The sequence below is a fragment of the Pristiophorus japonicus genome, chromosome 5 (genome assembly GCF_044704955.1).
Source record: "Pristiophorus japonicus isolate sPriJap1 chromosome 5, sPriJap1.hap1, whole genome shotgun sequence".
NCBI lineage: Eukaryota > Metazoa > Chordata > Chondrichthyes > Pristiophoridae > Pristiophorus > Pristiophorus japonicus.
The window spans coordinates 76,028,644-76,049,769 of NC_091981.1; the positions used below are offsets into that span (position 1 = coordinate 76,028,644).

The window sequence follows — 21,126 nt, forward strand, 5'->3', positions numbered from 1 at the left end:
AATGGTATGGTGTCTCCCTGGTGAGGGTAAACAGCTAGAGGCCGTGGTTCATATCAGGACCAAATACATAAGTAGAAAGAGTGATGAGTCCTACAGGCAGAATTTAGGGAACTAGGAAGAAAATTCAAGGGCAAGACCTCAAAGGTGGTAATCTCTGGGTTACTACTGGTGCCACGTGCTAATAAGTACAAGAATAGAAGGATAGAGAGGATGAACACATGGCTGGAGAGTTGGTGTAGAAGGGAGGGCTTTAAATTCCTGAGGCATTGGGACCGCTTCTGGGGGAGATGGGACCTGTACTAACCGGACGGGTTGCACCTCAACAGCGCCGGGACCAACATCCTTGCGGGGAGTTTTGGTAGTGCTGTTGGGGAGAGTTTAAACTAGCTTGGCAGGGGGATGAGAACCTGAGAATAGATTCAATAGGGAAGGAAATAAAGCAGAAATTGAATAGCAAGCAATTAGAAAGTGAATCTGTAAGACAGAGGAAACAAGGGTCGGTAAGTAGTAATCAAGGAGGTCTTCCTGTACTAAATGGTATATACTTTAATGCAAGGAGTATAGCGAATAAAGCGGATGAGCTAAGAGCACAGGTAGACACTTGGGATTATGACATCATAGCCATTACAGAGACATGGCTGAAAGAGGGGCAGGTTTGGCAGATCAATATTCCTGGTTTGAGGATTTTTAGTCAGGGGGGTAAAAGGGGGGGGAGGTGGTCACATTATTGATTAAAGAAACTATTACAGCGGTGAGGAGGGATGATATCTTAGAGGGATCATCAAGAGGCCATATGGGTCGAATTGAAAAATAAAAAAGGGGCAATCTCACTGCTGGGCATGTATTATAGACCCCCAAACAGGGAGGGAGATAGAGGAGCAAATAGGTAGGCAAATTGCTGTGAAGTCCAAAAAACATAGGGTAGTAATAATAGGGGATTTTATCTATCCTAATATTGATTGAGACAAATATAGTGTGAAGGGTATAGAGGGTGCGGAATTCTTAAAATGCATTCAAGAGAACTTTTTTAGTCAGTATGCAACAATCCCAACACGAGGGGGCAGTTTTGGATTTAGTTTTGGGGAATGAAGCAGGGCAGGTTGAAGGGGTATTAGTGGGAGAGCACTTGGGTGTCAGTGACCATAATTCAGTCAGATTCAAGTTAGTTATGGATAAGGACAAGGATAGGCCTGCAATAAAAGTCACAAATTGGGGAAAAGCTAACTTTGCTAAGTTGAGGAGTGATTTGACCACAGTGGACTGGAAACAGCTACTTGTGGGTAAATCAGTGTTGGAACAGTGGGAGACATTCAAGGAGGAGATCCGGAAGGCTCAGGCCAAACATGTGCCCTTAAAGAAAAAGGGTGGGAATAACAATTCTCGAGCCCTCTGGATTTCTCGGGACTTACGGGGAGGATAAAGAAAAAAAGGGAAGCTTATGTCATATACCGACGGCTAAATACTGTAGAATCTTTTGCGGAATATAGAGAGTTCAGAGGTAAAATTAAAAAGGATATTAGGAATGCTAATAGAGAGCATGAAAAGTTCTTGGCTCGTAAAATGAAGAAAAACCCAAAGATGTTCTATAAATAGATTAAGAGCAAGAAGGTAACTAAAAGAGTAGGGCCCATTAGAGACCATGAGGGTAATCTGTGTGTGGAGGCGTGTTGGTATGGTTGTTACTGAATACTTTACATCTGTTTTCACAAAGGAAAGGGGCAAAGCAGATACTGCTATCGAGGAGGAGTGTGAAATTCTGGATGAAATAATAATAGAGAGAGAACAGGTATTAAGAGGTTGAGCAGCTTTGAAAGTTGATAAGTCCCCAGGCACGGATGAAATGCATCCCAGGCTATTAAGCGAAGTAAAAGAGGGAAATAGAGGCCTTGACCATCATTTTCCAGTCCTCTTTGGATTTGGGCATGGTGCCGGAGGGCTGCTAATGTGGTACCCTTGTTTAAGAAGAGAGAAAGGGATAGGCTGAGTAATTACAGGATTGACAGCCTAACCTCAGTGGTGGGAAAGTTGTTGGGAAAAATCCTGAAAGACAAGATAAATCTACATTTGAAATGGCAAGGATTAATTGGGGACAGTCAGCACGGAATTTTTAAGTTGCAGGCCAGGTGGATTAGGTAATTAAGAAGGCATACGGATTGCTTGCTTTTATTGGTTGAGACATAGAATACAAGAGCAGGGAGGTTATGCTTAAATTGTATAATACTCTGGCTAGGCTGCATGTAGTACTGCATGTAGGTTCTGGTCACCGTATTATAGGAAGGACGTGATTGCACTGGAGAGGGTGCAGAGGAGATTTACTTGGATGCTGTCTGGAATGGAAAATCTTAGCTATGAGGACAGATTGGATGGACTGGGTTTGTTCTCATTGGATCAGAGGTGGATGAGAGGAGACCTCATTGAGGTGTACAAAATTATGAGGGGCCTGGACATAGTGGATAGTAAGGGCCAATTGGATTGGTGGAGAGGTCAATTATGAGGAGGCATAGTTTTAAGGTGGTTGCTGGAAGGTTGAGATGGGATTTGATGGGGGGCTTCTTCACGCAGAGGGTTGTGGGGATCTGGAACTCACTGCCTGGAAGAGTGGTGGATGCAGAAACCCTCACCACTTTTAAGAGATGGGCACTTAAAGTGCCGTAACCGGCAGGGTTACAGACCTAGAACTGGTAATTGAGATTAGACTGGATAACCTCTTGTTGGCTAGCATAGATACGATGGTAAGTTCTGCTTGGAATTGAATACAGCCAGGGGGATCTTCTGGACTAGTTTCGATCGCCTGGATGGGTCGGAGAGGAAATTTCCCAGATTTTTTTTTTTCCCCCATTTGGCCTGGGCTTTTATCTGTTTTTTTTGCCTCCCAGGACATCACATGGCTCCGGTTGGGGTGGAATATAGACTATTTTAGTGCAAGGGGTGTCGCAGTTGTGTGGGGCAGACTGGTTGGGCTGCGTGCTCTTTACCTTTCTACCATTGTTCATTCTTCATAGGTTTTTATGTAACCTTCAGGGCTGCTGACCGAGGGCCGTGCGACTCTTTGTCGGCCGGTGCGGACAAGATGGGCCGAAATGGCCTCCTTCTGCGCTGTAAATTTCTATGTTTCTATGTTTCCTTATTAGCCCTTCCCAAATGCATTACCTCACACTTACTTCTCCGAATTAAATTCCACTTACATAGAAACATAGAAAATAGGTGCAGGAGTAGGCCATTCGGCCCTTCTAGCCTGCACCGCCATTCAATGAGTTCATGGCTGAACATTCAACTTCAGTACCCCATTCCTGCTTTCTCGCCATACCCCTTGATCCCCCTAGTAGTAAGGACCTCATCTAACTCCTTTTTGAATATATTTAGTGAATTGGCCTCAACAACTTTCTGTGGTAGAGAATTCCACAGGTTCACCACTCTCTGGGTGAAGAAGTTCCTCCGCATCTCGGTCCTAAATGGCTTACCCCTTATCCTTAGACTGTGACCTCTGGTTCTGGACTTCCCCAACATTGGGAACATTCTTCCTGCATCTAACCTGTCTAACCCTGTCAGAATTTTAAATGTTTCTATGAGGTCCCCTCTCATTCTTCTGAACTCCAGTGAATACAAGCCCAGTTGATCCAGTCTTTCTTGATAGGTCAGTCCCGCCATCCCGGGAATCAGTCTGGTGAACCTTCGCTGCACTCCCTCAATAGCAAGAATGTCCTTCCTCAAGTTAGGAGACCAAAACTGTACACAATACTCCAGGTGTGGCCTCACCAATGCCCTGTACAACTGTAGCAACACCTCCCTGCCCCTGTACTCAAATCCCCTTGCTATGAAGGCCAACATACCATTTGCTTTCTTAACTGCCTGCTGCACCTGCATGCCAACCTTCAATGACTGATGTACCATGACACCCAGGTCTCTTTGCATCTCTCCTTTTCCTAATCTGTCACCATTCAGATAATAGTCTGTCTCTCTGTTTTTACCACCAAAGTGGATAACCTCACATTTATCCACATTATACTTCATCTGCCATGCATTTGCCCACTCACCTAACCTATCCAAGTCGCTCTGCAGCCTCACAGCATCCTCCTCGCAGCTCACACTGCCACCCAACTTAGTGTCATCCGCAAATTTGGAGATACTACATTTAATCCCCTCATCTAAATCATTAATGTACAGTGTAAACAGCTGGGGCCCCAGCACAGAACCTTGCGGTACCCCACTAGTCACTGCCTGCCATTCTGAAAAGTACCCATTTACTCCTACTCTTTGCTTCCTGTCTGACAACCAGTTCTCAATCCATGTCAGTACACTACCCCCCAATCCCATGTGCTCTAACTTTGCACATCAATCTCTTGTGTGGGACCTTGTCGAACGCCTTCTGAAAGTCCAAATATACCACATCAACTGGTTCTCCCTTATCCACTCTACTGGAAACATCCTCAAAAAATTCCAGAAGATTTGTCAAGCATGATTTCCCTTTCACAAATCCATGCTGACTTGGACCTATCATGTCACCTCTTTCCAAATGCACTGCTATGACATCCTTAATAATTGATTCCATCATTTTACCCACTACCGATGTCAGGCTGACCGGTCTATAATTCCCTGTTTTCTCTCTCCCTCCTTTTTTAAAAAGTGGGGTTACATTGGCCACCCTCCACTCCATAGGAACTGATCCAGAGTCAATGGAATGTTGGAAAATGACTGTCAACGCATCCACTATTTCCAAGGCCACCTCCTTAAGTACTCTGGGATGCAGTCCATCAGGCCCTGGGGATTTATCGGCCTTCAATCCCATCAATTTCCCCAACACAATTTCCCGGCTAATAAGGATTTCCCTCAGTTCCTCCTCCTTACTAGATCCCCCGACCCCTTTTATAACTTGCCACTATTCTACCCATCTGACCAGTAGATTGATATCCTCCTGCAGTTCATGACTTTCCTCTTCCTTATCAACCACACAACCAATTTTAGTTTCATCTGCAAACTTCCTAATCGTACTCCCTATTTTCAAACCTAGATCATTAATGTATACTACAAAAAGCAAGGGACCCAGTACTGAGTCCTGCAGAACCCCACTAGAAACATCCTTCCAGTCACACATACATCCATCAACCTTTGCTTCTCAACTCTAAGCCAATTTTGGATCCAACTTGCCACTTTACCTTGGATCCCATGGGCTTTAATCATTTTTCCATGTGGGACCATATCAAAAGCTTTGCTAAAGTCCATAGACACTACATTGTATGCGCTACTCTCATCAACCCTCCTGGTTACCTCCTCGCAAAATTCAATCAGGTTAGTCAAACACGATCTTCCCTTAACATATCCGTGCAGACTGTCCCTGATTAATCCTTGCCTTTCTAAATATAGATTTATCCTGTATTTCAGGATTTTTTCCAATCACTGAGGTTAGGCTGACAGACCAGTAATTACTCTGCCTGTGCCTTTCTCCCTTCTTAAACAAGGGTACCACATTAGCAGTCCTCCGGCACCATGCCCAAGTTCAAAGAGGATCGGAAAATGATGCTTGCGGTTCCGCTATTTCCTCTTTTACTTCGCTCAATAGCCTGGGATGCATTTCATCCGGGCATGGGGACTTATCTACTTTGTGAAAACAGACGCAAAGTTTTCATTAAGAACCATAACAACATCTTCCACCTCCACACAAAGATTACTCTCATGGTCTCTAATAGGCCCTACCCTTTCTTTAGTTACCCTCTTGCTCTTAATATATTTATTTGGGTTTTCCTTCATTTTACTTGCCAAGAATTGTTCTTGGCATTCCTAAGATCCTTTTTAATTTTCCTCCAAAGACTCTACAGTATTTAGCTGTCGATATGACATAAGCTTCCCTTTTTTTCTTTATCCACCCCTGTAAGTCTCTAGACATCCAGGGGGCTGGAGATTTTTTGTTCCCACCCTTTTTCTTTAATGGCACATGTTTGGCCTGAGCCCTCCGGATCTCCTCCTTGAATGCCTCCCACTGTTCCAACACTGATTTACCCACAAGTAGCTGTTTCCAGTCCACTGTAGCCAAATTACTCCTCAACTTAGCAAAGTTAGCGCTTCCCCAATTTGTGACTTTTATTCTTGGTCTATCCTTGTCCTTATCCATAACTAACTTGAATCTGACTGAATTATGGTCACTGACACACAAGTACTCGCTCACTAATACCCCTTCTACTTGCCTAGCTTCATTCCCCAAAACTAAATCCAAAACCGCCCCCTCTCATGTTGGACTTGTTACATACTGACTAAAAAAAGTTCTCTTGAATCCAGTTCAAGAATTTCGCACCCTCTATACCCTTCACACTATATTTGTCCCAATCAATATTAAGATAGTTAATATCCCCTACTATTACTGCCCTTTGGTTTTTGGACTTCACAGAAATTTGCCTACATATTTGCTCCTCTATCTCCCTCCCACTGTTTGGGGATCTATAATAAATGCCCAGCAGTGTGATTGCCCTATTTTTATTTTTCAATTCATATGGCCTCATTTGTTGTTCCCTCTAACATATCATCCCTCCTTACCACTGTAATAGTTTCTTTAATCAATAACGTGATCCCTCCCCCCTTTTTACCCCCCTTTCTGTCTTGTCTAACAATCCTCAAACCAGGAATATTGAGCTGCAAAACCTGCCCCTCTTTCAACCATGTCTCTGTAATGGCTATAATGTCATACTCCCAACTGTCTACCTGTGCTCTTACTCATCCACCTTCTTCGCTATACTCCTTGCATTGAAGTATATACCAATTAGCACAGGAAGATCTCCTTGATTGCTACTTACAAACCCTTGTTTCCTCTGTCTCATTTTTTAAACTCTTGCTATCCAATTTCAGCTTTATTTCCTTCCGTATTGAATTTGTTCTCCACTTCCTATTCCCCTGCCAAGCTAGTTCAAACTCTCCCCAACAGCACTAGCAAAACTCTCCGTGAGGATATTGGTCCCAGCGCTGTTGAGATGCAACCCATCCGGTTTGTACAGGTCCCATCTCCCCCAGAAGCAGTCCCAATGCCTCGGGAATTAACGGCCTCCCTCTTGCATCAACTCTCCAGCCACGCATCATCCTCTTTATTCTTTTATTCTTATACACATTAGCACGTGGCACAAGAGTGTGATGGAATACTCTCCACTTGCCTGGATGAGTGCAGCTGCAACAACACTCGAAGTTAAACACCTTCCGGGACAAAGCCACCACCTTCAACATTCACTCCCTCCACCACCAACACACCGTGGCTGCAGTGTGTACCATCTACAAGATGCACTGCAGCAGCTCGCCAAGGCTTCAGCTGCAGCTCTCAAACCCGCGACCTCTACCACCTAGAGGGACAAGGGCAGCAGGTGCATGGGAGCATCATCACCTGCTAGTTCCCCTCCAAGTTACACACCAACCTGACTTGGAAATATATTGATATTCCTTCATTGTCGCTGAGTCAAAATCCTGGAACTCCCTCCCCAACAACACTAGGATTTCTTCAGAAGGTCTGCAGTGGTTCAATAAGGCGACTCACCACCATCTTCTCAAGGGTAATTAGGGATGGGCAATAAATGCTGGCCTTGCCAGCGACACCTACATCCCGGAACAAACACAAACATTTTTAAAAACCTTCCCTCACCTATTTGCTCCGGGCTGTGTCGCATGCACTTTCTCTACTAGCATATTCCTCTCATACTTGAGCCACGTAGACACTGCCCTGTGTCTGGAAGGTGTTCTGGGTAACATCAATTGCCAGTGAAAATCTGAATCACATAATCACCCAGGTCTGCAGAAAAAGCAGACACCCAGCTTATCCAAGCCTTGTTTTTGATGACAAACTGCAGCAGTAAAATCATCTTTCAATGGGCAATAGTAAGCACACTTGGTCAAAAAGGGCAATATCTTCTCTTTGGACTTATCTGTAAAATTGTAGTACTTAAAATTGATCATTTTAACAGAACAATTAGCTGCAACATTAAAGAAGAACATAATAGGAGTAGGCCATTTGACCCCTCGAGCCTACTCCGCCATTCAATAATGGCTGCTCTGTATTTTACAAGTCAAATGCCGTGGGGACTAGATAAGAATATATTGTCACAAACTGAAAGGCAGTTAGCATCAGAATGGAGTTCAATCTGAGCCCCTGCTCACTGTCACTCAAATGTTCCATTGTTGTAACAGCAATTATTCACAGCATGTTTGACAGCTGATTCTCGTGCTACATCATTTTTGGGGGAAAATGTTGAAACATTTTGTGCAAAACTGAGTTTTTTGTCTTTATGGTAAGTCTGTGGACCATTGCACCATCGTGTCTTTTAGTGCTGTTGGTGAATTCTAGATTTTTCAGTCATTGAGTAAAACCATTTAAAACCCATTGATTGTATACTTAAAAAATACTTTTATGGATTTCATACTAATTGCTTTTCTATCTCTTGTTTCTGAATAGGCGCTAAACAGGGGTATAGCAGCTGTTAAAGAGGATGCCATCGAGATGCTTGCAAGTTATGGGCTGGCCTACTCCCTCATGAAGTTCTTCACTGGGCCAATGAGTGACTTTAAGAATGTGGGCTTGGTATTTGTTCACAGTAGGCGAGATAGGATCAAGGCTGTCCTCTGCATGGTCACAGCTGGTACTGTGGCTGCCATCTTTCACATTCTAATAGGTAATCTTCTGTCTTCATCTGTGACCTGAATTGGAAAGTTAGGTACATGTCAGTTAATTCATTTGCAAATAAATATCAGATGTTTGATTTGAGTTTCTATGTACGGATACAGGACTGCCTTGCATACTTCTCAGTTTTTTTGAAATTTTACGAAATTCCATTATCTTTATCGTGCTCTAGGACCAGAAGTGTGTTTTAAAGAAGGAAACACTAATTATAGTTCCCAGAACTTGACACTGTGTAAACAAAGCATATGAACAAACAAAATATGATATTAAATGTTTATAGCTATCAGAAAATTAGTAATAAAAGGTCTTAATTCCATGTTTTTGACCCAGAGCTTTGGTTGCATTCCCAAATATGCAAGTGTCCTCATTTTTAGTATTGTAGAAGGTTTGCATGTCTTCCAGGATGTTTAGATCCATTCTGCTTACATCATTTTCGGGCGGTAGTGAAGAGCAGTTTTCTGCAGGCATGTAAGCATCATCCTGAAACTAGAATGTGGGTTTGTGAACAGGCATCACATCAGGATTTCTTTATCTTTTAGTTCTGGAGATAGGTTGCTGTGCCTATTCAGTAGCCCTGCTAACATCGTGCTCCCATCACACTGCAGTTCTAAAATGGTGTTTACTACAAATTTTAATAATTGAATTTGAATAGCAAAATTAATCAATACTAAATGCAAATTTTGAGGCAAATTCAGTTTCAGGAACATTGTTGCAATTTTTTTTCTTTACCTTAACTTGGATATAAATCCAAGTCTTCCTTTTTCTTTTAACTTCCAACCCACACTTCTTTCAAGTTGTAGTAATGAATTCTTTAAACAGAACCTGCAACCTGTTTATGGGATATTTAAGCATACATCATGTGGAAGAATACCACAATTATTTATAACATTTTCACTAATAGATTGGTTCCAAGTTTGTTCAAACCACACTAAATGTGAAGTAAGTTTTCTTAATTATAACATCTCTCTTGTGCATGCTCTCCCTCGCTTTCTCTCTCTTTCTCTCTCCCCCTCCCTCCCTCCCTCTCTCTCTCCCCCTCCCTCCCTCCCTCTCTCTCTCTCTCTCCCCTCTCTCCCTCCTCTCTCTCTCTCTCTCTCTCTCTCTCTCTCTCTCTCTCTCTCTCTCTCTCTCTCTCTCTCTCTCTCTCTCTCTCTCTCTCTCTCTCTCTCCTCCTCTCTCTCTCCCCTCTCTCTCTCTCTCTCTCTCTCTCTCCTCTCCCTCTCCCTCTCCCTCTCCCTCTCCCTCTCCCTCTCCCTCTCCCTCTCCCTTCCTCCCTTCCTCCCTCTCTCTCTCTCTCTTCTCCCTCCCTCCCTCCCTCCCTCCCTCCCTCCCTCCCTCCCTCCCTCCCTCCCTCCCTCCCTCCCTCCCTCCCCCCCCCCCCTCTCTCCCCTCTCTCCCCTCTCTCCCCTCTCTCCCCTCTCTCCCCTCTCTCCCCTCTCTCCCCTCTCTCCCCTCTCTCCCCTCCCTCCCTCTCTCTCCCCTCCCTCCCTCTCTCTCCCCTCCCTCCCTCCCTCTCCCCTCCCTCCCTCCCTCTCCCCTCCCTCCCTCCCTCTCCCCTCCCTCCCTCCCTCTCTCTCCCCTCCCTCCCTCTCTCCCCTCCCTCCCTCTCTCTCTCTCTCTCCCCTCCCTCCCTCTCTCCCCTCCCTCCCCCTCTCCCCCTCCCTCCCTCCCTCTCTCTCTCCCCCTCCCTCCCTCTCTCCCGCGCGCTCTCTCGCGCTCCCTCCCTCCCCCTCTCTCTCGCTCCCTCCCTCCCCTCTCTCTCGCTCCCTCCCTCCCCCTCTCTCTCGCTCCCTCCCTCCCTTGGAGGAACATAACATAATAAATAGGACAGGAGTAAACCAGACAGCCCCTTGAGCCTGCTCTGCCATTCAGTAAGATCATGGCTGATCATTGACTTCAACTTCACTTTGCTGCCTGATCTTCAGATCCCTTGATTTGCCTAGAATCCAAAAATCTATCTTTTTAGCCTTGAATATATTCAGAGACTCAGCATCCCCAGCCCTCTGGGGTCTAGTTTTCCAAAGACTCCCAACCCTCAGTGAAGAAATTCCTCCTCTACTTAAATGGCCAACCCCTTATCCTGAGACTGTGCCCCCTAGTTCTAGACACTCCAGCCAGGGGAAACAACCCCTCAGCATCGACCCTGTCAAACCCCTTCAGAGTATTGTAAGTTTCAATGAGATCACCTCTGATTTTTCTAAACTCCAGAAAATATAAGCTCAATCTCTCCTCATAGGACAATCCTCTCATCCCAGGGATCAATCTAGTGAATCTCCGTTGCATCACTTCCAAGGCAAGTATATCCTTCCTTAGATAAGGAGACCAAAACTGTGCATAGTGCTCCAGGTATGGTCTCACCAAGGCCCTATACAATTGTAGCATGACTTCCTTACTCTTATACTCTAACTCCCTTGCAATAAAGGACAACATGCCATTTGCATTCCTTGCTTGCTGTACCTGCATGCTAGCTTTCTGTGTTCCTTGCACAAGGACATCCAAATCTCTCTGAACACCAACATTTAAAAGTTTTTCACCATTTAAAAAAAAAAAAAATGCTCTTTTTCTATTCTTCCTACCAAAGTGAATAACCTCACATTTCCCTACATTATATTCCATCTGGCACCTTTACTGTCCACTCACTTACTCTTTTTATATCCTATGATATATTCACAGAGCACAGCACACACAGCTTTCTAACATGGCATGCAGTTCTCAGAAGTCTCTGGAGCTCCCTGGTTCTGTTTAATTATTAACTTTGTAGTTGCAGTACACAATACGTCCACATCCACAGTACAGACATTACAAGCTTGCAGACATTACATATCCCTTTGCAGATGCTTTGTGTTTGCCTCACAGCTTACTGTCCCACCTAGCTTTGTATCATCTGCAAGCTTTGATACATTACACTGTCCCTTCATTTAGGTCATTAATATAGATTGTAAATAGTTGAGGCCCCAGCACCGATCCATGTGGCAGCTCACTAGTTACAGCCTGCCAACCTGAAAAGGACCCGTTTATCCTTACTCTCTGTTTTCTGTCCATCAAACAATCCTCTATCCATGCTAATACATTGCCTTCAATCCCATGAGCCCTTATCTTTTATGTGCCACCTTATCGAATGCCTCTTGGAAATCCTAAAGTACTACATCCACTGGTTCCCCTTTATCTGCCCTGCTAGTTACATCCTCAAAAAACTCTAAATTTGTCAAACACACTTTCCCTTTCATAAAACCATGTTGACTCTGTCTAATCAAGTTATGATTTTGTAAGTGCTCTGATACTACCATTTTTAATAATGGATTCCAGCATTTACACAACGACTGATGTCATGCTAACTGGCCTGTAGTTCTGTTTTCGCTCTCCCTCCTTTCTTGAATAGCTGTTTTACGTTTGCTACCTTCCAATCTGCTGGGACCATTCTAGAATCTAGGGAATTTTGAAAGATCAAAACCAATGCATCCACTATCTCTGTAACCACCTCTTTTTAGAACCCTAGGATTTAGGTCATCCGATCCAGGGGATTTGTCGGCTTTTAGTCCCATTAGTTTCTCTACTTGTGTTAGTTACATTAAGTTCCTCACCCTTATTAGACCCTTGGTGCCCCACCATTTTAGATAAGCTTTTTGCGTCTTTTACTGTGAAGACAGATACAAAATATTTGTTTAGTGTTTCTGCCATTCCCTTATTTCCCCATGATAATTTCTCCTGCCTCAGCCTCTAAGGGACTAATGTTTACTTTTGCTACACTCTTCCTTTTTGCATATTTGTAGAAGCTCTTGCAATACAGGAGTGCACATCCTGCCGCATGTGGGAAGTTCTGGACGCTTCACGCAGCCTAGACAACCATTTGTGCAGGAGGTGTCTCCATCTTCAACTACTCGAGCTCTGTGTCTCTTCTGAGTATCGGTGCGGGCGATGATGCCTCTGGGGAGTGCAGCCAGAGCCAATTCCAAGGCAGCACGGGTGGCTCAGTTGCACGGGGGGAGGGACGAAGAATAAAAGAGCTCTAGGGATGGGGGATTCTATAGTTAGGGGAACAGAGACGTTTCTGTGGCCGCAGATGTGACTCCAGAATGATAAGGTGCCTCCCTGGTGCCAGGGTCAAGGATGTCAGAGTGGACGCAGGGCATTCTGGTGTGGGAGGATAAACAGCTAGAGGTCGTGGTCTATATCGGGACCGATGACATAGGTAAAAAGAGGGATGAGGTCCTACAGGCAGAATTCAGGGAGCTAGGAAGAAAGTTAAAGGGTAGGACCTCAAAGGTAGTAATCTCTGGGTTACTACCGGTGCCAAGTGCTAATGAGTGCAAGAATAGAAGGATAGAGGATAAACACGTGGCTGGAGAGTTGGTGTAGGAGGGAGGGCTTTAAATTCTTGAGGCATTGGGACTGCTTCTGGGGGAGATGGGACCTGTACAAACTGGAGGGGTTGCACCTCAACAGCGCCAAGACCAATATCCGTGGGGGAAGTTTTGCTAGTGCTTGTGGGAAGTTTTGCTAGTGCTTTTGGGGAGAGTTTAAAGTAGCTTGGCAGGGGAGTGGGAACCTGAGAATAGATTCAATAGGGAAGGAAGTAAAGCAGAAAGTGGCTAGCAAGAATTTATAAAGTGTATCTTTAAGATAGAGGAAACTGGGATTAGTAATCAAGGAGGTCTTCCTGTGCTAAATGGTATATACTTTAATGCAAGGAGTATTGTGAATAAGGTGGATGAGCTAAGAGCTCAGGTAGACACTTGGGAGTATGACATTATAGCCATTACAGAAACATGGCTGAAAGAGGGGCAGGTTTGGCAGATCAATATTCCTGGTTACAGGATTTTTAGACAAGACTGAGAGGGGGGTAAAAAGGGGGGGTGGGGAGGGCAGCCATCGTGGTACTGATTAAAGTAACTATTACAGCGGTGAGGAGGGATGATATGTTAGAGGGATCATCAAATGAGGCCATATGGGTTGAATTGAAAAATAAAAAAAGGGGCGATCACACTACTGGGCGTGCATTATAGACCCCCATACAGTGGGATGGAGATAGAGGAGCAAATATGTGGACAAATTGCTGTGAAGTCCAAAAACCATAGGGTAGTAATAGTCGGGGATTTTAACTATCCAAATATTGATTGGGAGAAATATAGTGTGAAGGGTATAGAGGGTGTGGAATTCTTAATGCATTCAAGAGAACTTTTTTAGTCAGTATGGAACAAACCCAACATGAGAGGGGGTGGTTTTGGATTTAGGGGAATGAAGCTGGGCAGGTTGAAGGGGTATTAGTGGGCGAGCACTTGGATGCCAGTGACTATAATTCAGTCAGATTCAAGTTGGTTATGGATAAGGACAAGGATAGGCCTGGAATAAAAGTCCCGAATTGGGGAAAAGCTAATTTTGCTAAGTTAAGGAGTGATTTGGCCACAGTGGACTGGAAACCGCTACTTGAAGGTGGAACAGTGGGAGATATTCAAGGAGGAGATCTGGAAGGCTCAGGCCAAACATGTGCCCTTCAAGAAAAAGGATAGGCATAACAATTTTAGAGCCTCCTGGATGACTAGTGACTTATAGGGGAGGATAAAGAAAAAAAGGATGCTTATGTCATATACCAACGGCTAAATAGTATAGAATCTTTAGAGGAATATAGAAAGTTAAGAGGCAAAATTAAAAAGGATATTCGGAATGTTAAGAGAGAGCATGAAAAATTCTTGACTAGTGAAATGAAGGAAAACCCTAAAGTATTTTTGTTGAGAATTATGAAATATTTATTTAAATGCTAACCATTGCTTATCTACTGCCATACCTTTTTTAATCTATTCTTCCAAGCTATCTTCGTCAACTCGCCCTTCATACCGATGTAATTGCTTTTATTTTAGTTTGATATTCTAGTTTCTGACTTGGGCAAGTTGCTCTTAAACTAACGTGAAATTCTATCGTATTATGTTCACTCTGCCCCAGAGGATCCTTTACTATGAGATTGCTAATTAACCCTGTCTCATTACACAATACAAGATCTAAAATAGCCTGTTCCCTGAATGGTTCCATGACGTATTGTTCGAGGAAACTGTCCCAAATGCATTCCATGAACTCGTCCTCCAGACTACCGTTACCAATTTGATTTGTCCAGTCTATATGAAGATTAAAGTCCCCCACAATTATTGCATTTCCTTTGTTACAAGGCCCACTATTTCTTGATTCATATTCTGTCCAACTGTATAGCTACTTTCAATCATCTAACCTTACAGAAGCACTTGCAGATACAAGGTTCAGCACATTTCTTGAGACTTGGGTTTAGATGCCATCCCAACCCGATGAGATGAAATTCTCTGCTAGTTTGAAGAGCTACAATGAGTTTGGGATTTCTTGCCCACGTTTCTAATTGTTGCAGATCCGCAACATTATTAAGGAAGCAGCAGCAGGACATTTGGAAAAGCATAATTCAATCAAGCAGAGTCAGCATGGTTTTATGAAGGGGAAATCATGTTTGACAAATTTGCTGGAGTTCTTTGAGTATGTAACGAGCAGGGTGGATAAGGGGGGGGAAACCAGTGGATGTGGTGTGTTAGGATTTCCAGAAGGCATTCGATAAGGTGCCATATAAGAGGCACAAGATAAAAGTTCACGAGGTTGGAGGTAACGTTAGCATGGGTAGAGGATTGGCTAACTAAAAGAAAACAGAGAGTCGGGATAAATGGTTCATTCTCTAGTTTGCAACCAGTAACTAGTGGGGTGCCGCAGGGATCAGTGCTGGGACCCCAACTATTTACAATCTATATTAATGACTTGGAAGAAGGGACCGAGTGTGACATTGCCAAGTTTGCTGACGGTAGAAAGATGGGAGGAAAAGCAATGTGTGAGGAGGGCTCAAAAAATCTGCAAAAGGACATAGACAGGCTAAGTGAGTGGGCAAACATTGGTCAGATGGAGTATAATGTGGCAAAATGCGAGATTCTCCACTTTGGCAGAAAAAATAGAAAAGCAAATTATAATTTAAATGGAGAAAAATTGCAAAGTGCTGCTGTACAGAGGGACCTGGGGTCCTTGTGCATGAAACACAAAAAGTTAGTATACAGGTACAGCAAGTAATCAGGAAGGCAAATGGAATGTTCGCCTTTATTGCAAGGGGGTTGGAGTATAAAAGCAGAGAAGTCCTGCTACAACTGTACTGGGTATTGATGAGGCCACACCTGGAGTACTGTGTACAGTTTTGGTCTTCATTTAAGGAGGGATATACTTGCATTGGAGGCTGTTCACAGAAGGTTCACGAGGTTGATTCTGGAGATGAGGGGGTTGACTTATGAAGGTAGGTTGAGTAGATTGGGTCTATACTCATTGGAGTTCAGAAGAATGAGAGGTGATCTTATCAAAACATATAAGATAATGAGGGGACACGACAAGGTGGATGCAGAGGGGATATTTCCATTCATAGGGGAAACTAAAACTAGAGGGCATAGTCTCAGAATTAGGGACTGCCCATTTAAAACTGAGATGAGGAGGAATTTCTTCTGAGGGTTGTAAATCTGTGGAATTCTTTGCCCCAGGTAACTGTGGAGGTTGGGTCATTGAATATATTTAAGGTGGAGATAGACAGATTTTTGAGTGATAAGGGAGTAAAGGGTTATGGGGAGCGGGCAGGGAAGTGGAGCCGAGTCCATGATCAGATCAGCCACGATCTTATTAAATGGCGGAGCAGGCTCGATGGACCAAATGGCCTACACCTCCTATTTCTTGTGCTATGTTCGAACGTAAAACTGTTGACAATACAGGATTTAGTACAAAATAGATGGTGTGGGAAATGGAAAAATTTAGGTGGGTGCAATAAAGGTTGACATTTATTGCACCGACAGTGCATGGTGTAAAAAGCTTCACTCTGTCACTGGGCACACTTTTCTTGACCTGACTGATCCTAAATAAAAAAAAATTGCTCCATTCCATAATACTGACACCACTTGCCTTTTCTGAGCATGAAAATTTACCCCACCCCCCCCCCTTGCAAAAAGAGGTTACTAATCATTGGATGTATTAGTTTAGGTTACAGGTAATATTTTGTTGATTGAAAGCCCTTTGTTGTTGTTGGATTGTAATACAGTAAACTGAAGCTGCTTGGTTTGAATCTGCATGCTGGAATAGTATATAATAGGATCGGAACTGTTGATCAATCTTCTTTCCCATGGATTGATCTTTAGATAATGGGGCACATGTGCTGGTGGTGAGTGAGGTACCTACTTGAAAAGTTTAGAATAATAAGTAGCTTTAGCCACAGTTTTAAGTTAATTTATGGAATTTACTGCTGGCTTACAGCTGTGAAAGGATTTTAATTTAAAATTGGAGTATGGAGAATGACCCAATAACCTGTACAGTAAGTTAGTCAGCTGTTAGCTCTGACAATTGACCATGCTCAATTCTATTTTCAGCATATACGGATCTGGGATATTACATCATCAACAAATTACACCATGTGGATGATTCTGTGGGAAGTAAAACGAGAAAGGCCTTCCTTTACTTGGCTGCCTTCCCGATGCTGGATTCATTGGTAAACGGAGACATCATTTTTTTTTTAAATGAATAGTACCTGTGTTTCCTCAGCTTCTGTCTCCTACATTGGTGGCTTGACATTGGTCTTTTGTATGAGCCTGTTAATATTGATGAAAAATAGAAATGACATGTGTCCAAATGTTTTGGATTCTAGCTGCACCACAGTTTAGTTTCCATTTTTGAATCCTATTAACTAACACAAATTAGGGTCTGAATCAGATGCAAATCTTTGTCTTACTCACATTAAATTTTGGGTGTCAAAGTGGACAAATAGTTATGGTCTGCATGCTACAAATCTAGTTATTGTGGGGAGGTGTACCTCTGCAACATGGAAGAACACTTCCATGCTCTGGCAAGGGATGATGAAGAGCTGCACAGTTAACAACCGAAAATGACCTACAATACCTTTTGCATCCAATTATCCACTAATGGTTTTTCTGTTCAAAAGTTACATCACTGGTTAGCAGTAATTCACATTTCAGTGACTAGCAAAAGAAGCTTCATAAATCATAAAGCATAATTTGATTTTCAATGTGGTATTGGCACCAGTGCTAATGGTACTAAAATCCCAACGTTTCACGAGCATAAAATTGTTCTTTTTAGATTAGCACAGAATTATTATTTTTTTTGCAAAGTAACTTATCATTGAAGTCTTAAATAAGTGAATTATTCCTCACGGCAACCTCTGTTCTATTTAGACACCAAACTGTTGTGTGGTTAACAGAGCAGTCGAGAGGAATTTACATCTGTTTATTTTTGCATCTGTTTTTGTTCTTTATTATATAAATTATAATGATTAGGGTTTTTTCTTTATTTTTTTGGGGGGGAAAGGATGTCCACAAGGAAGTAGGCTTATTAATGTGTAATAACAAGCATCTTTGTTACATTAATGTTTGTTTAAGTTGTATGTGGCTGCTAAAATATCATGTGCATACACATTACTTATGCATGCCCTTGCTCGTTTCTTTCTTTCATCCTCTACTTTTTTTCTTCTTTTTTCCCACATGTCTCCATTTTCTTTTTCTCTTTCTATAGGGGATACATTGGTCCTTATGAGCCTGTTTTTCAGTACAGAAAACAGGGGCAAAAAGGACCAATTTTGTGGTGCAATCACCCAATCTGTGATTGCAATACAGGCCGTGCCATATTGGTATAGGTGATATTGGGTCCCTTGCATATGTTAATGAGTGCCCTAACTTTTCTTTCAGGACCCCTCAGCAAAATTCATCAGCGCTGAGTGGCCTAACCATCAGCCGCTAACAAAGGCAAGTTTTTGAAAATTAAGTTACTTTCATATGGAGTAGGAGTTATCCTCCTGGTTCCACAGCACGCCTGAGCGCCACTGCTGGCCCACGATTGCCACCATTCCATTCTCCAACCCCTCCCCCACAGGACTTGCTTGAAGGCAACTGCAGGCAAGACAGGCGGCCCAAAATGGAAGCCAGTACATGGGCAACCTACCTCTGGAGATGCAACAGACACCCACAACTCGCTGGAAATATCTTGATGAAACCCAATATTAGTTGAGTGGCTCTCTCGCTCTCGCTCAGTGGGAGATTGTTCATCTCCATGTCGCACTTGCCCTTGGCCGAAAGGACCTTGCACTGACCTCTGGGCCTTCTGAATTGCTGACCTCAGGGCCTTGCCGACTCCCCAGAGCAATACAGGAGACTACATCCTTACTCTACAACAGACCCAGAAATAACACGAGGATTGGGCCGCCGGGACTCTGGATCGCTTGAGGACGGCTCCGAGCTGGCCAAAGGGACTCCGGGACCGGCGTCTAACCAGCCGAAGGGACTCCGGGGCTGGTCCAACAGAGGGCTGGCGGAGCCCATGGAGCAGTGCCAAGGAGTAACCTACTACTGACTTGCATTTTAGACTTTTAATCAACTATTAATCTATTTTTTAAACTTTTAATCAACTTGAGTAACTTATTAAACATTTTGGATAAACTTTTAAACAACTTGGAAATCTTTGGAGAAACTTCTAATAACTTTGGAAGGAACTTTTTAAAACATCCCTCGGAACTCCAGTGGACAGCTGACCTTCCTAATGCCTGCCCCCCAACCAAGCCTCGGGCCACCTACCATCAATGGCGCTACTTGGCACTGAGCCTATGGCCAACACCTCGCCATAGGCATTTAGGCTTATACAGCAGTGCCTAGTCTCCAGTCATCTTGGACCACCTCCCCACTGGACCAAGACCTTGCTCAGATAAGCCCGTGTGATTGTCGGTGTGCAGCGGCCGCCCCACATTAAAAGAACTCACGCACAGGCATCTTCCACTTCGTTAATATGAAGTTCGGGACCTGGAATGTCAGGACCCTCATGGACAACAGCAACAGGCCGGAACACCGCACCGCCATAGTTGCCCGGGAACTTGGACCTTTTGACATTGACATCGCCACCCGAAACGAGACCCGGCAGGCAGGGGAAGGTCAGCTCAAAGAACAAGGTGGAGGTTACACCTTTTTCTGGAAAGGAAAACCAGAGAAAGAACGCCACCTTCATGGAGTCAGCTTTGCCGTCAAAAATGAGCTGGTCGACCGCCTCAAAGACTCCCCCTGCGGGGTTAACGAACGCCTCATGACTCTTCGTCTTACCCTATCCCGGAACCAATGCGCCACAGTCATCAGTGCATAAGCCCCAACACTCGATGCAATGGATGAGGCTAAAGAGGGTTTTTATTCCAACCTTGAACAGGCGACAAATTGATCCTCCTAGGTGACTTTAATGCCAGGGTCGGCAAAGACACAGCCCTCTGGGCAGGTGTGATTGGCAGAGAGGATAGGGAAAGCCAACTCCAGCGTTACCCTACTCCTGACAAAATGTCTAGAACACGAACTCATCACTGACACCCTGTTCCGCCAGAGGGACAAATACAAGGCATCGTGGCAACATCCTCGCTCCAAGCACTGACACCTGCTTGACTACGTCATCATCCGAGCTAGGGATCGCAAGAATGTGCGCATCACCCGCACCATTGACAGGAGCTGATGACTGCTGGATGGACCTCGCCTATTCTGATCCATCATCAACATTAACATAGCCCCAAAACAGAGGGACTATATCCTGGAGTTCAGCCTCAAAATTTGCGCAGATGCAAGCGTCGTCCGCATACTGTAGCTGAACGACAGAGGTTGGGGTGATCTTGTACCTGGCCTGGAGGGAGCATAGGTTAAACAGCTTCCCACTGGTTCTGTAGTTTAGTTCTACTCCAGTGGGGAGCTTGTTGACTTTGAGGTGAAGCATGGCAGCGAGGAAGATTGAGAAGAGGGTTGCAAAAAAGTCAATGCCGGGGCACTTCAAGACCCAGCTAAGAGAGCCTTATACAGCCAGCCCCTCACAGCTAACCTGACGTGCCTTGATGATGCTGAATGCCCACAGCACTTGGTCTGCTCTCCAGGTCTCTATAAACCAGTGCCTGTGAAGAGATACTTGGTCACTCAACTAGAAAACACCAGGATGATCAGGAGATCCAAGAACTAATAGATCGCAAGCGCAAAGCATTTCTGAGCCTCCAGTAATAACCCAACTCTGGAGCAGCAAAGCAACATTACAGGCGGCTCAAGGCTGAGGTCCAACAAAAAACCCGGGACCTAAAGAACAGGTGGTGGATGGAGAAAGCACAGGAAATACAACAACTGGCCGACAGCCATGGTATGCGAGGATTCTTCACTGCAGTCAAGGCCACTTACGGTCCAAACTGCCAAGGCCCCACCCCACTGCTGGCCAAGAATGGGGAAACACTCATCAAGGACACCGACGCTGTCGGGGCCCGCTGGAGGGAGCACTTCAAAGATCTCCTCAATCGAGACTCTGCCTTTGACTTGAGTGTTCTCGACTCCACCCTGCAGCATGCGACCTGCCACCACCTCAGTGAAACCCCAGCGTTGTACGAGGTTGGCAAAGCCATAAAACAGCTCAAGAATAACAAGGCTATGGGTGCGGATGGAATTCCTGCT

The 21,126-nt window shown here is 44.3% G+C and overlaps 1 protein-coding gene across 6 annotated transcripts in view; it reads left to right on the forward strand.

The window, feature by feature from the left end:
- Nucleotides 1-21,126, forward strand: part of ankhb (ANKH inorganic pyrophosphate transport regulator b) — a 207,503-nt gene that overhangs the window by 35,756 nt on the left and 150,621 nt on the right. For all 6 annotated transcript variants that reach the window (XM_070880715.1, XM_070880717.1, XM_070880720.1 and 3 more), the window contains 2 exons: nucleotides 8,420-8,636; nucleotides 17,038-17,156. In XM_070880715.1, coding sequence (XP_070736816.1) covers nucleotides 8,420-8,636; nucleotides 17,038-17,156 — 336 coding nt within the window. The remainder of the gene's footprint in view (nucleotides 1-8,419; nucleotides 8,637-17,037; nucleotides 17,157-21,126) is intronic.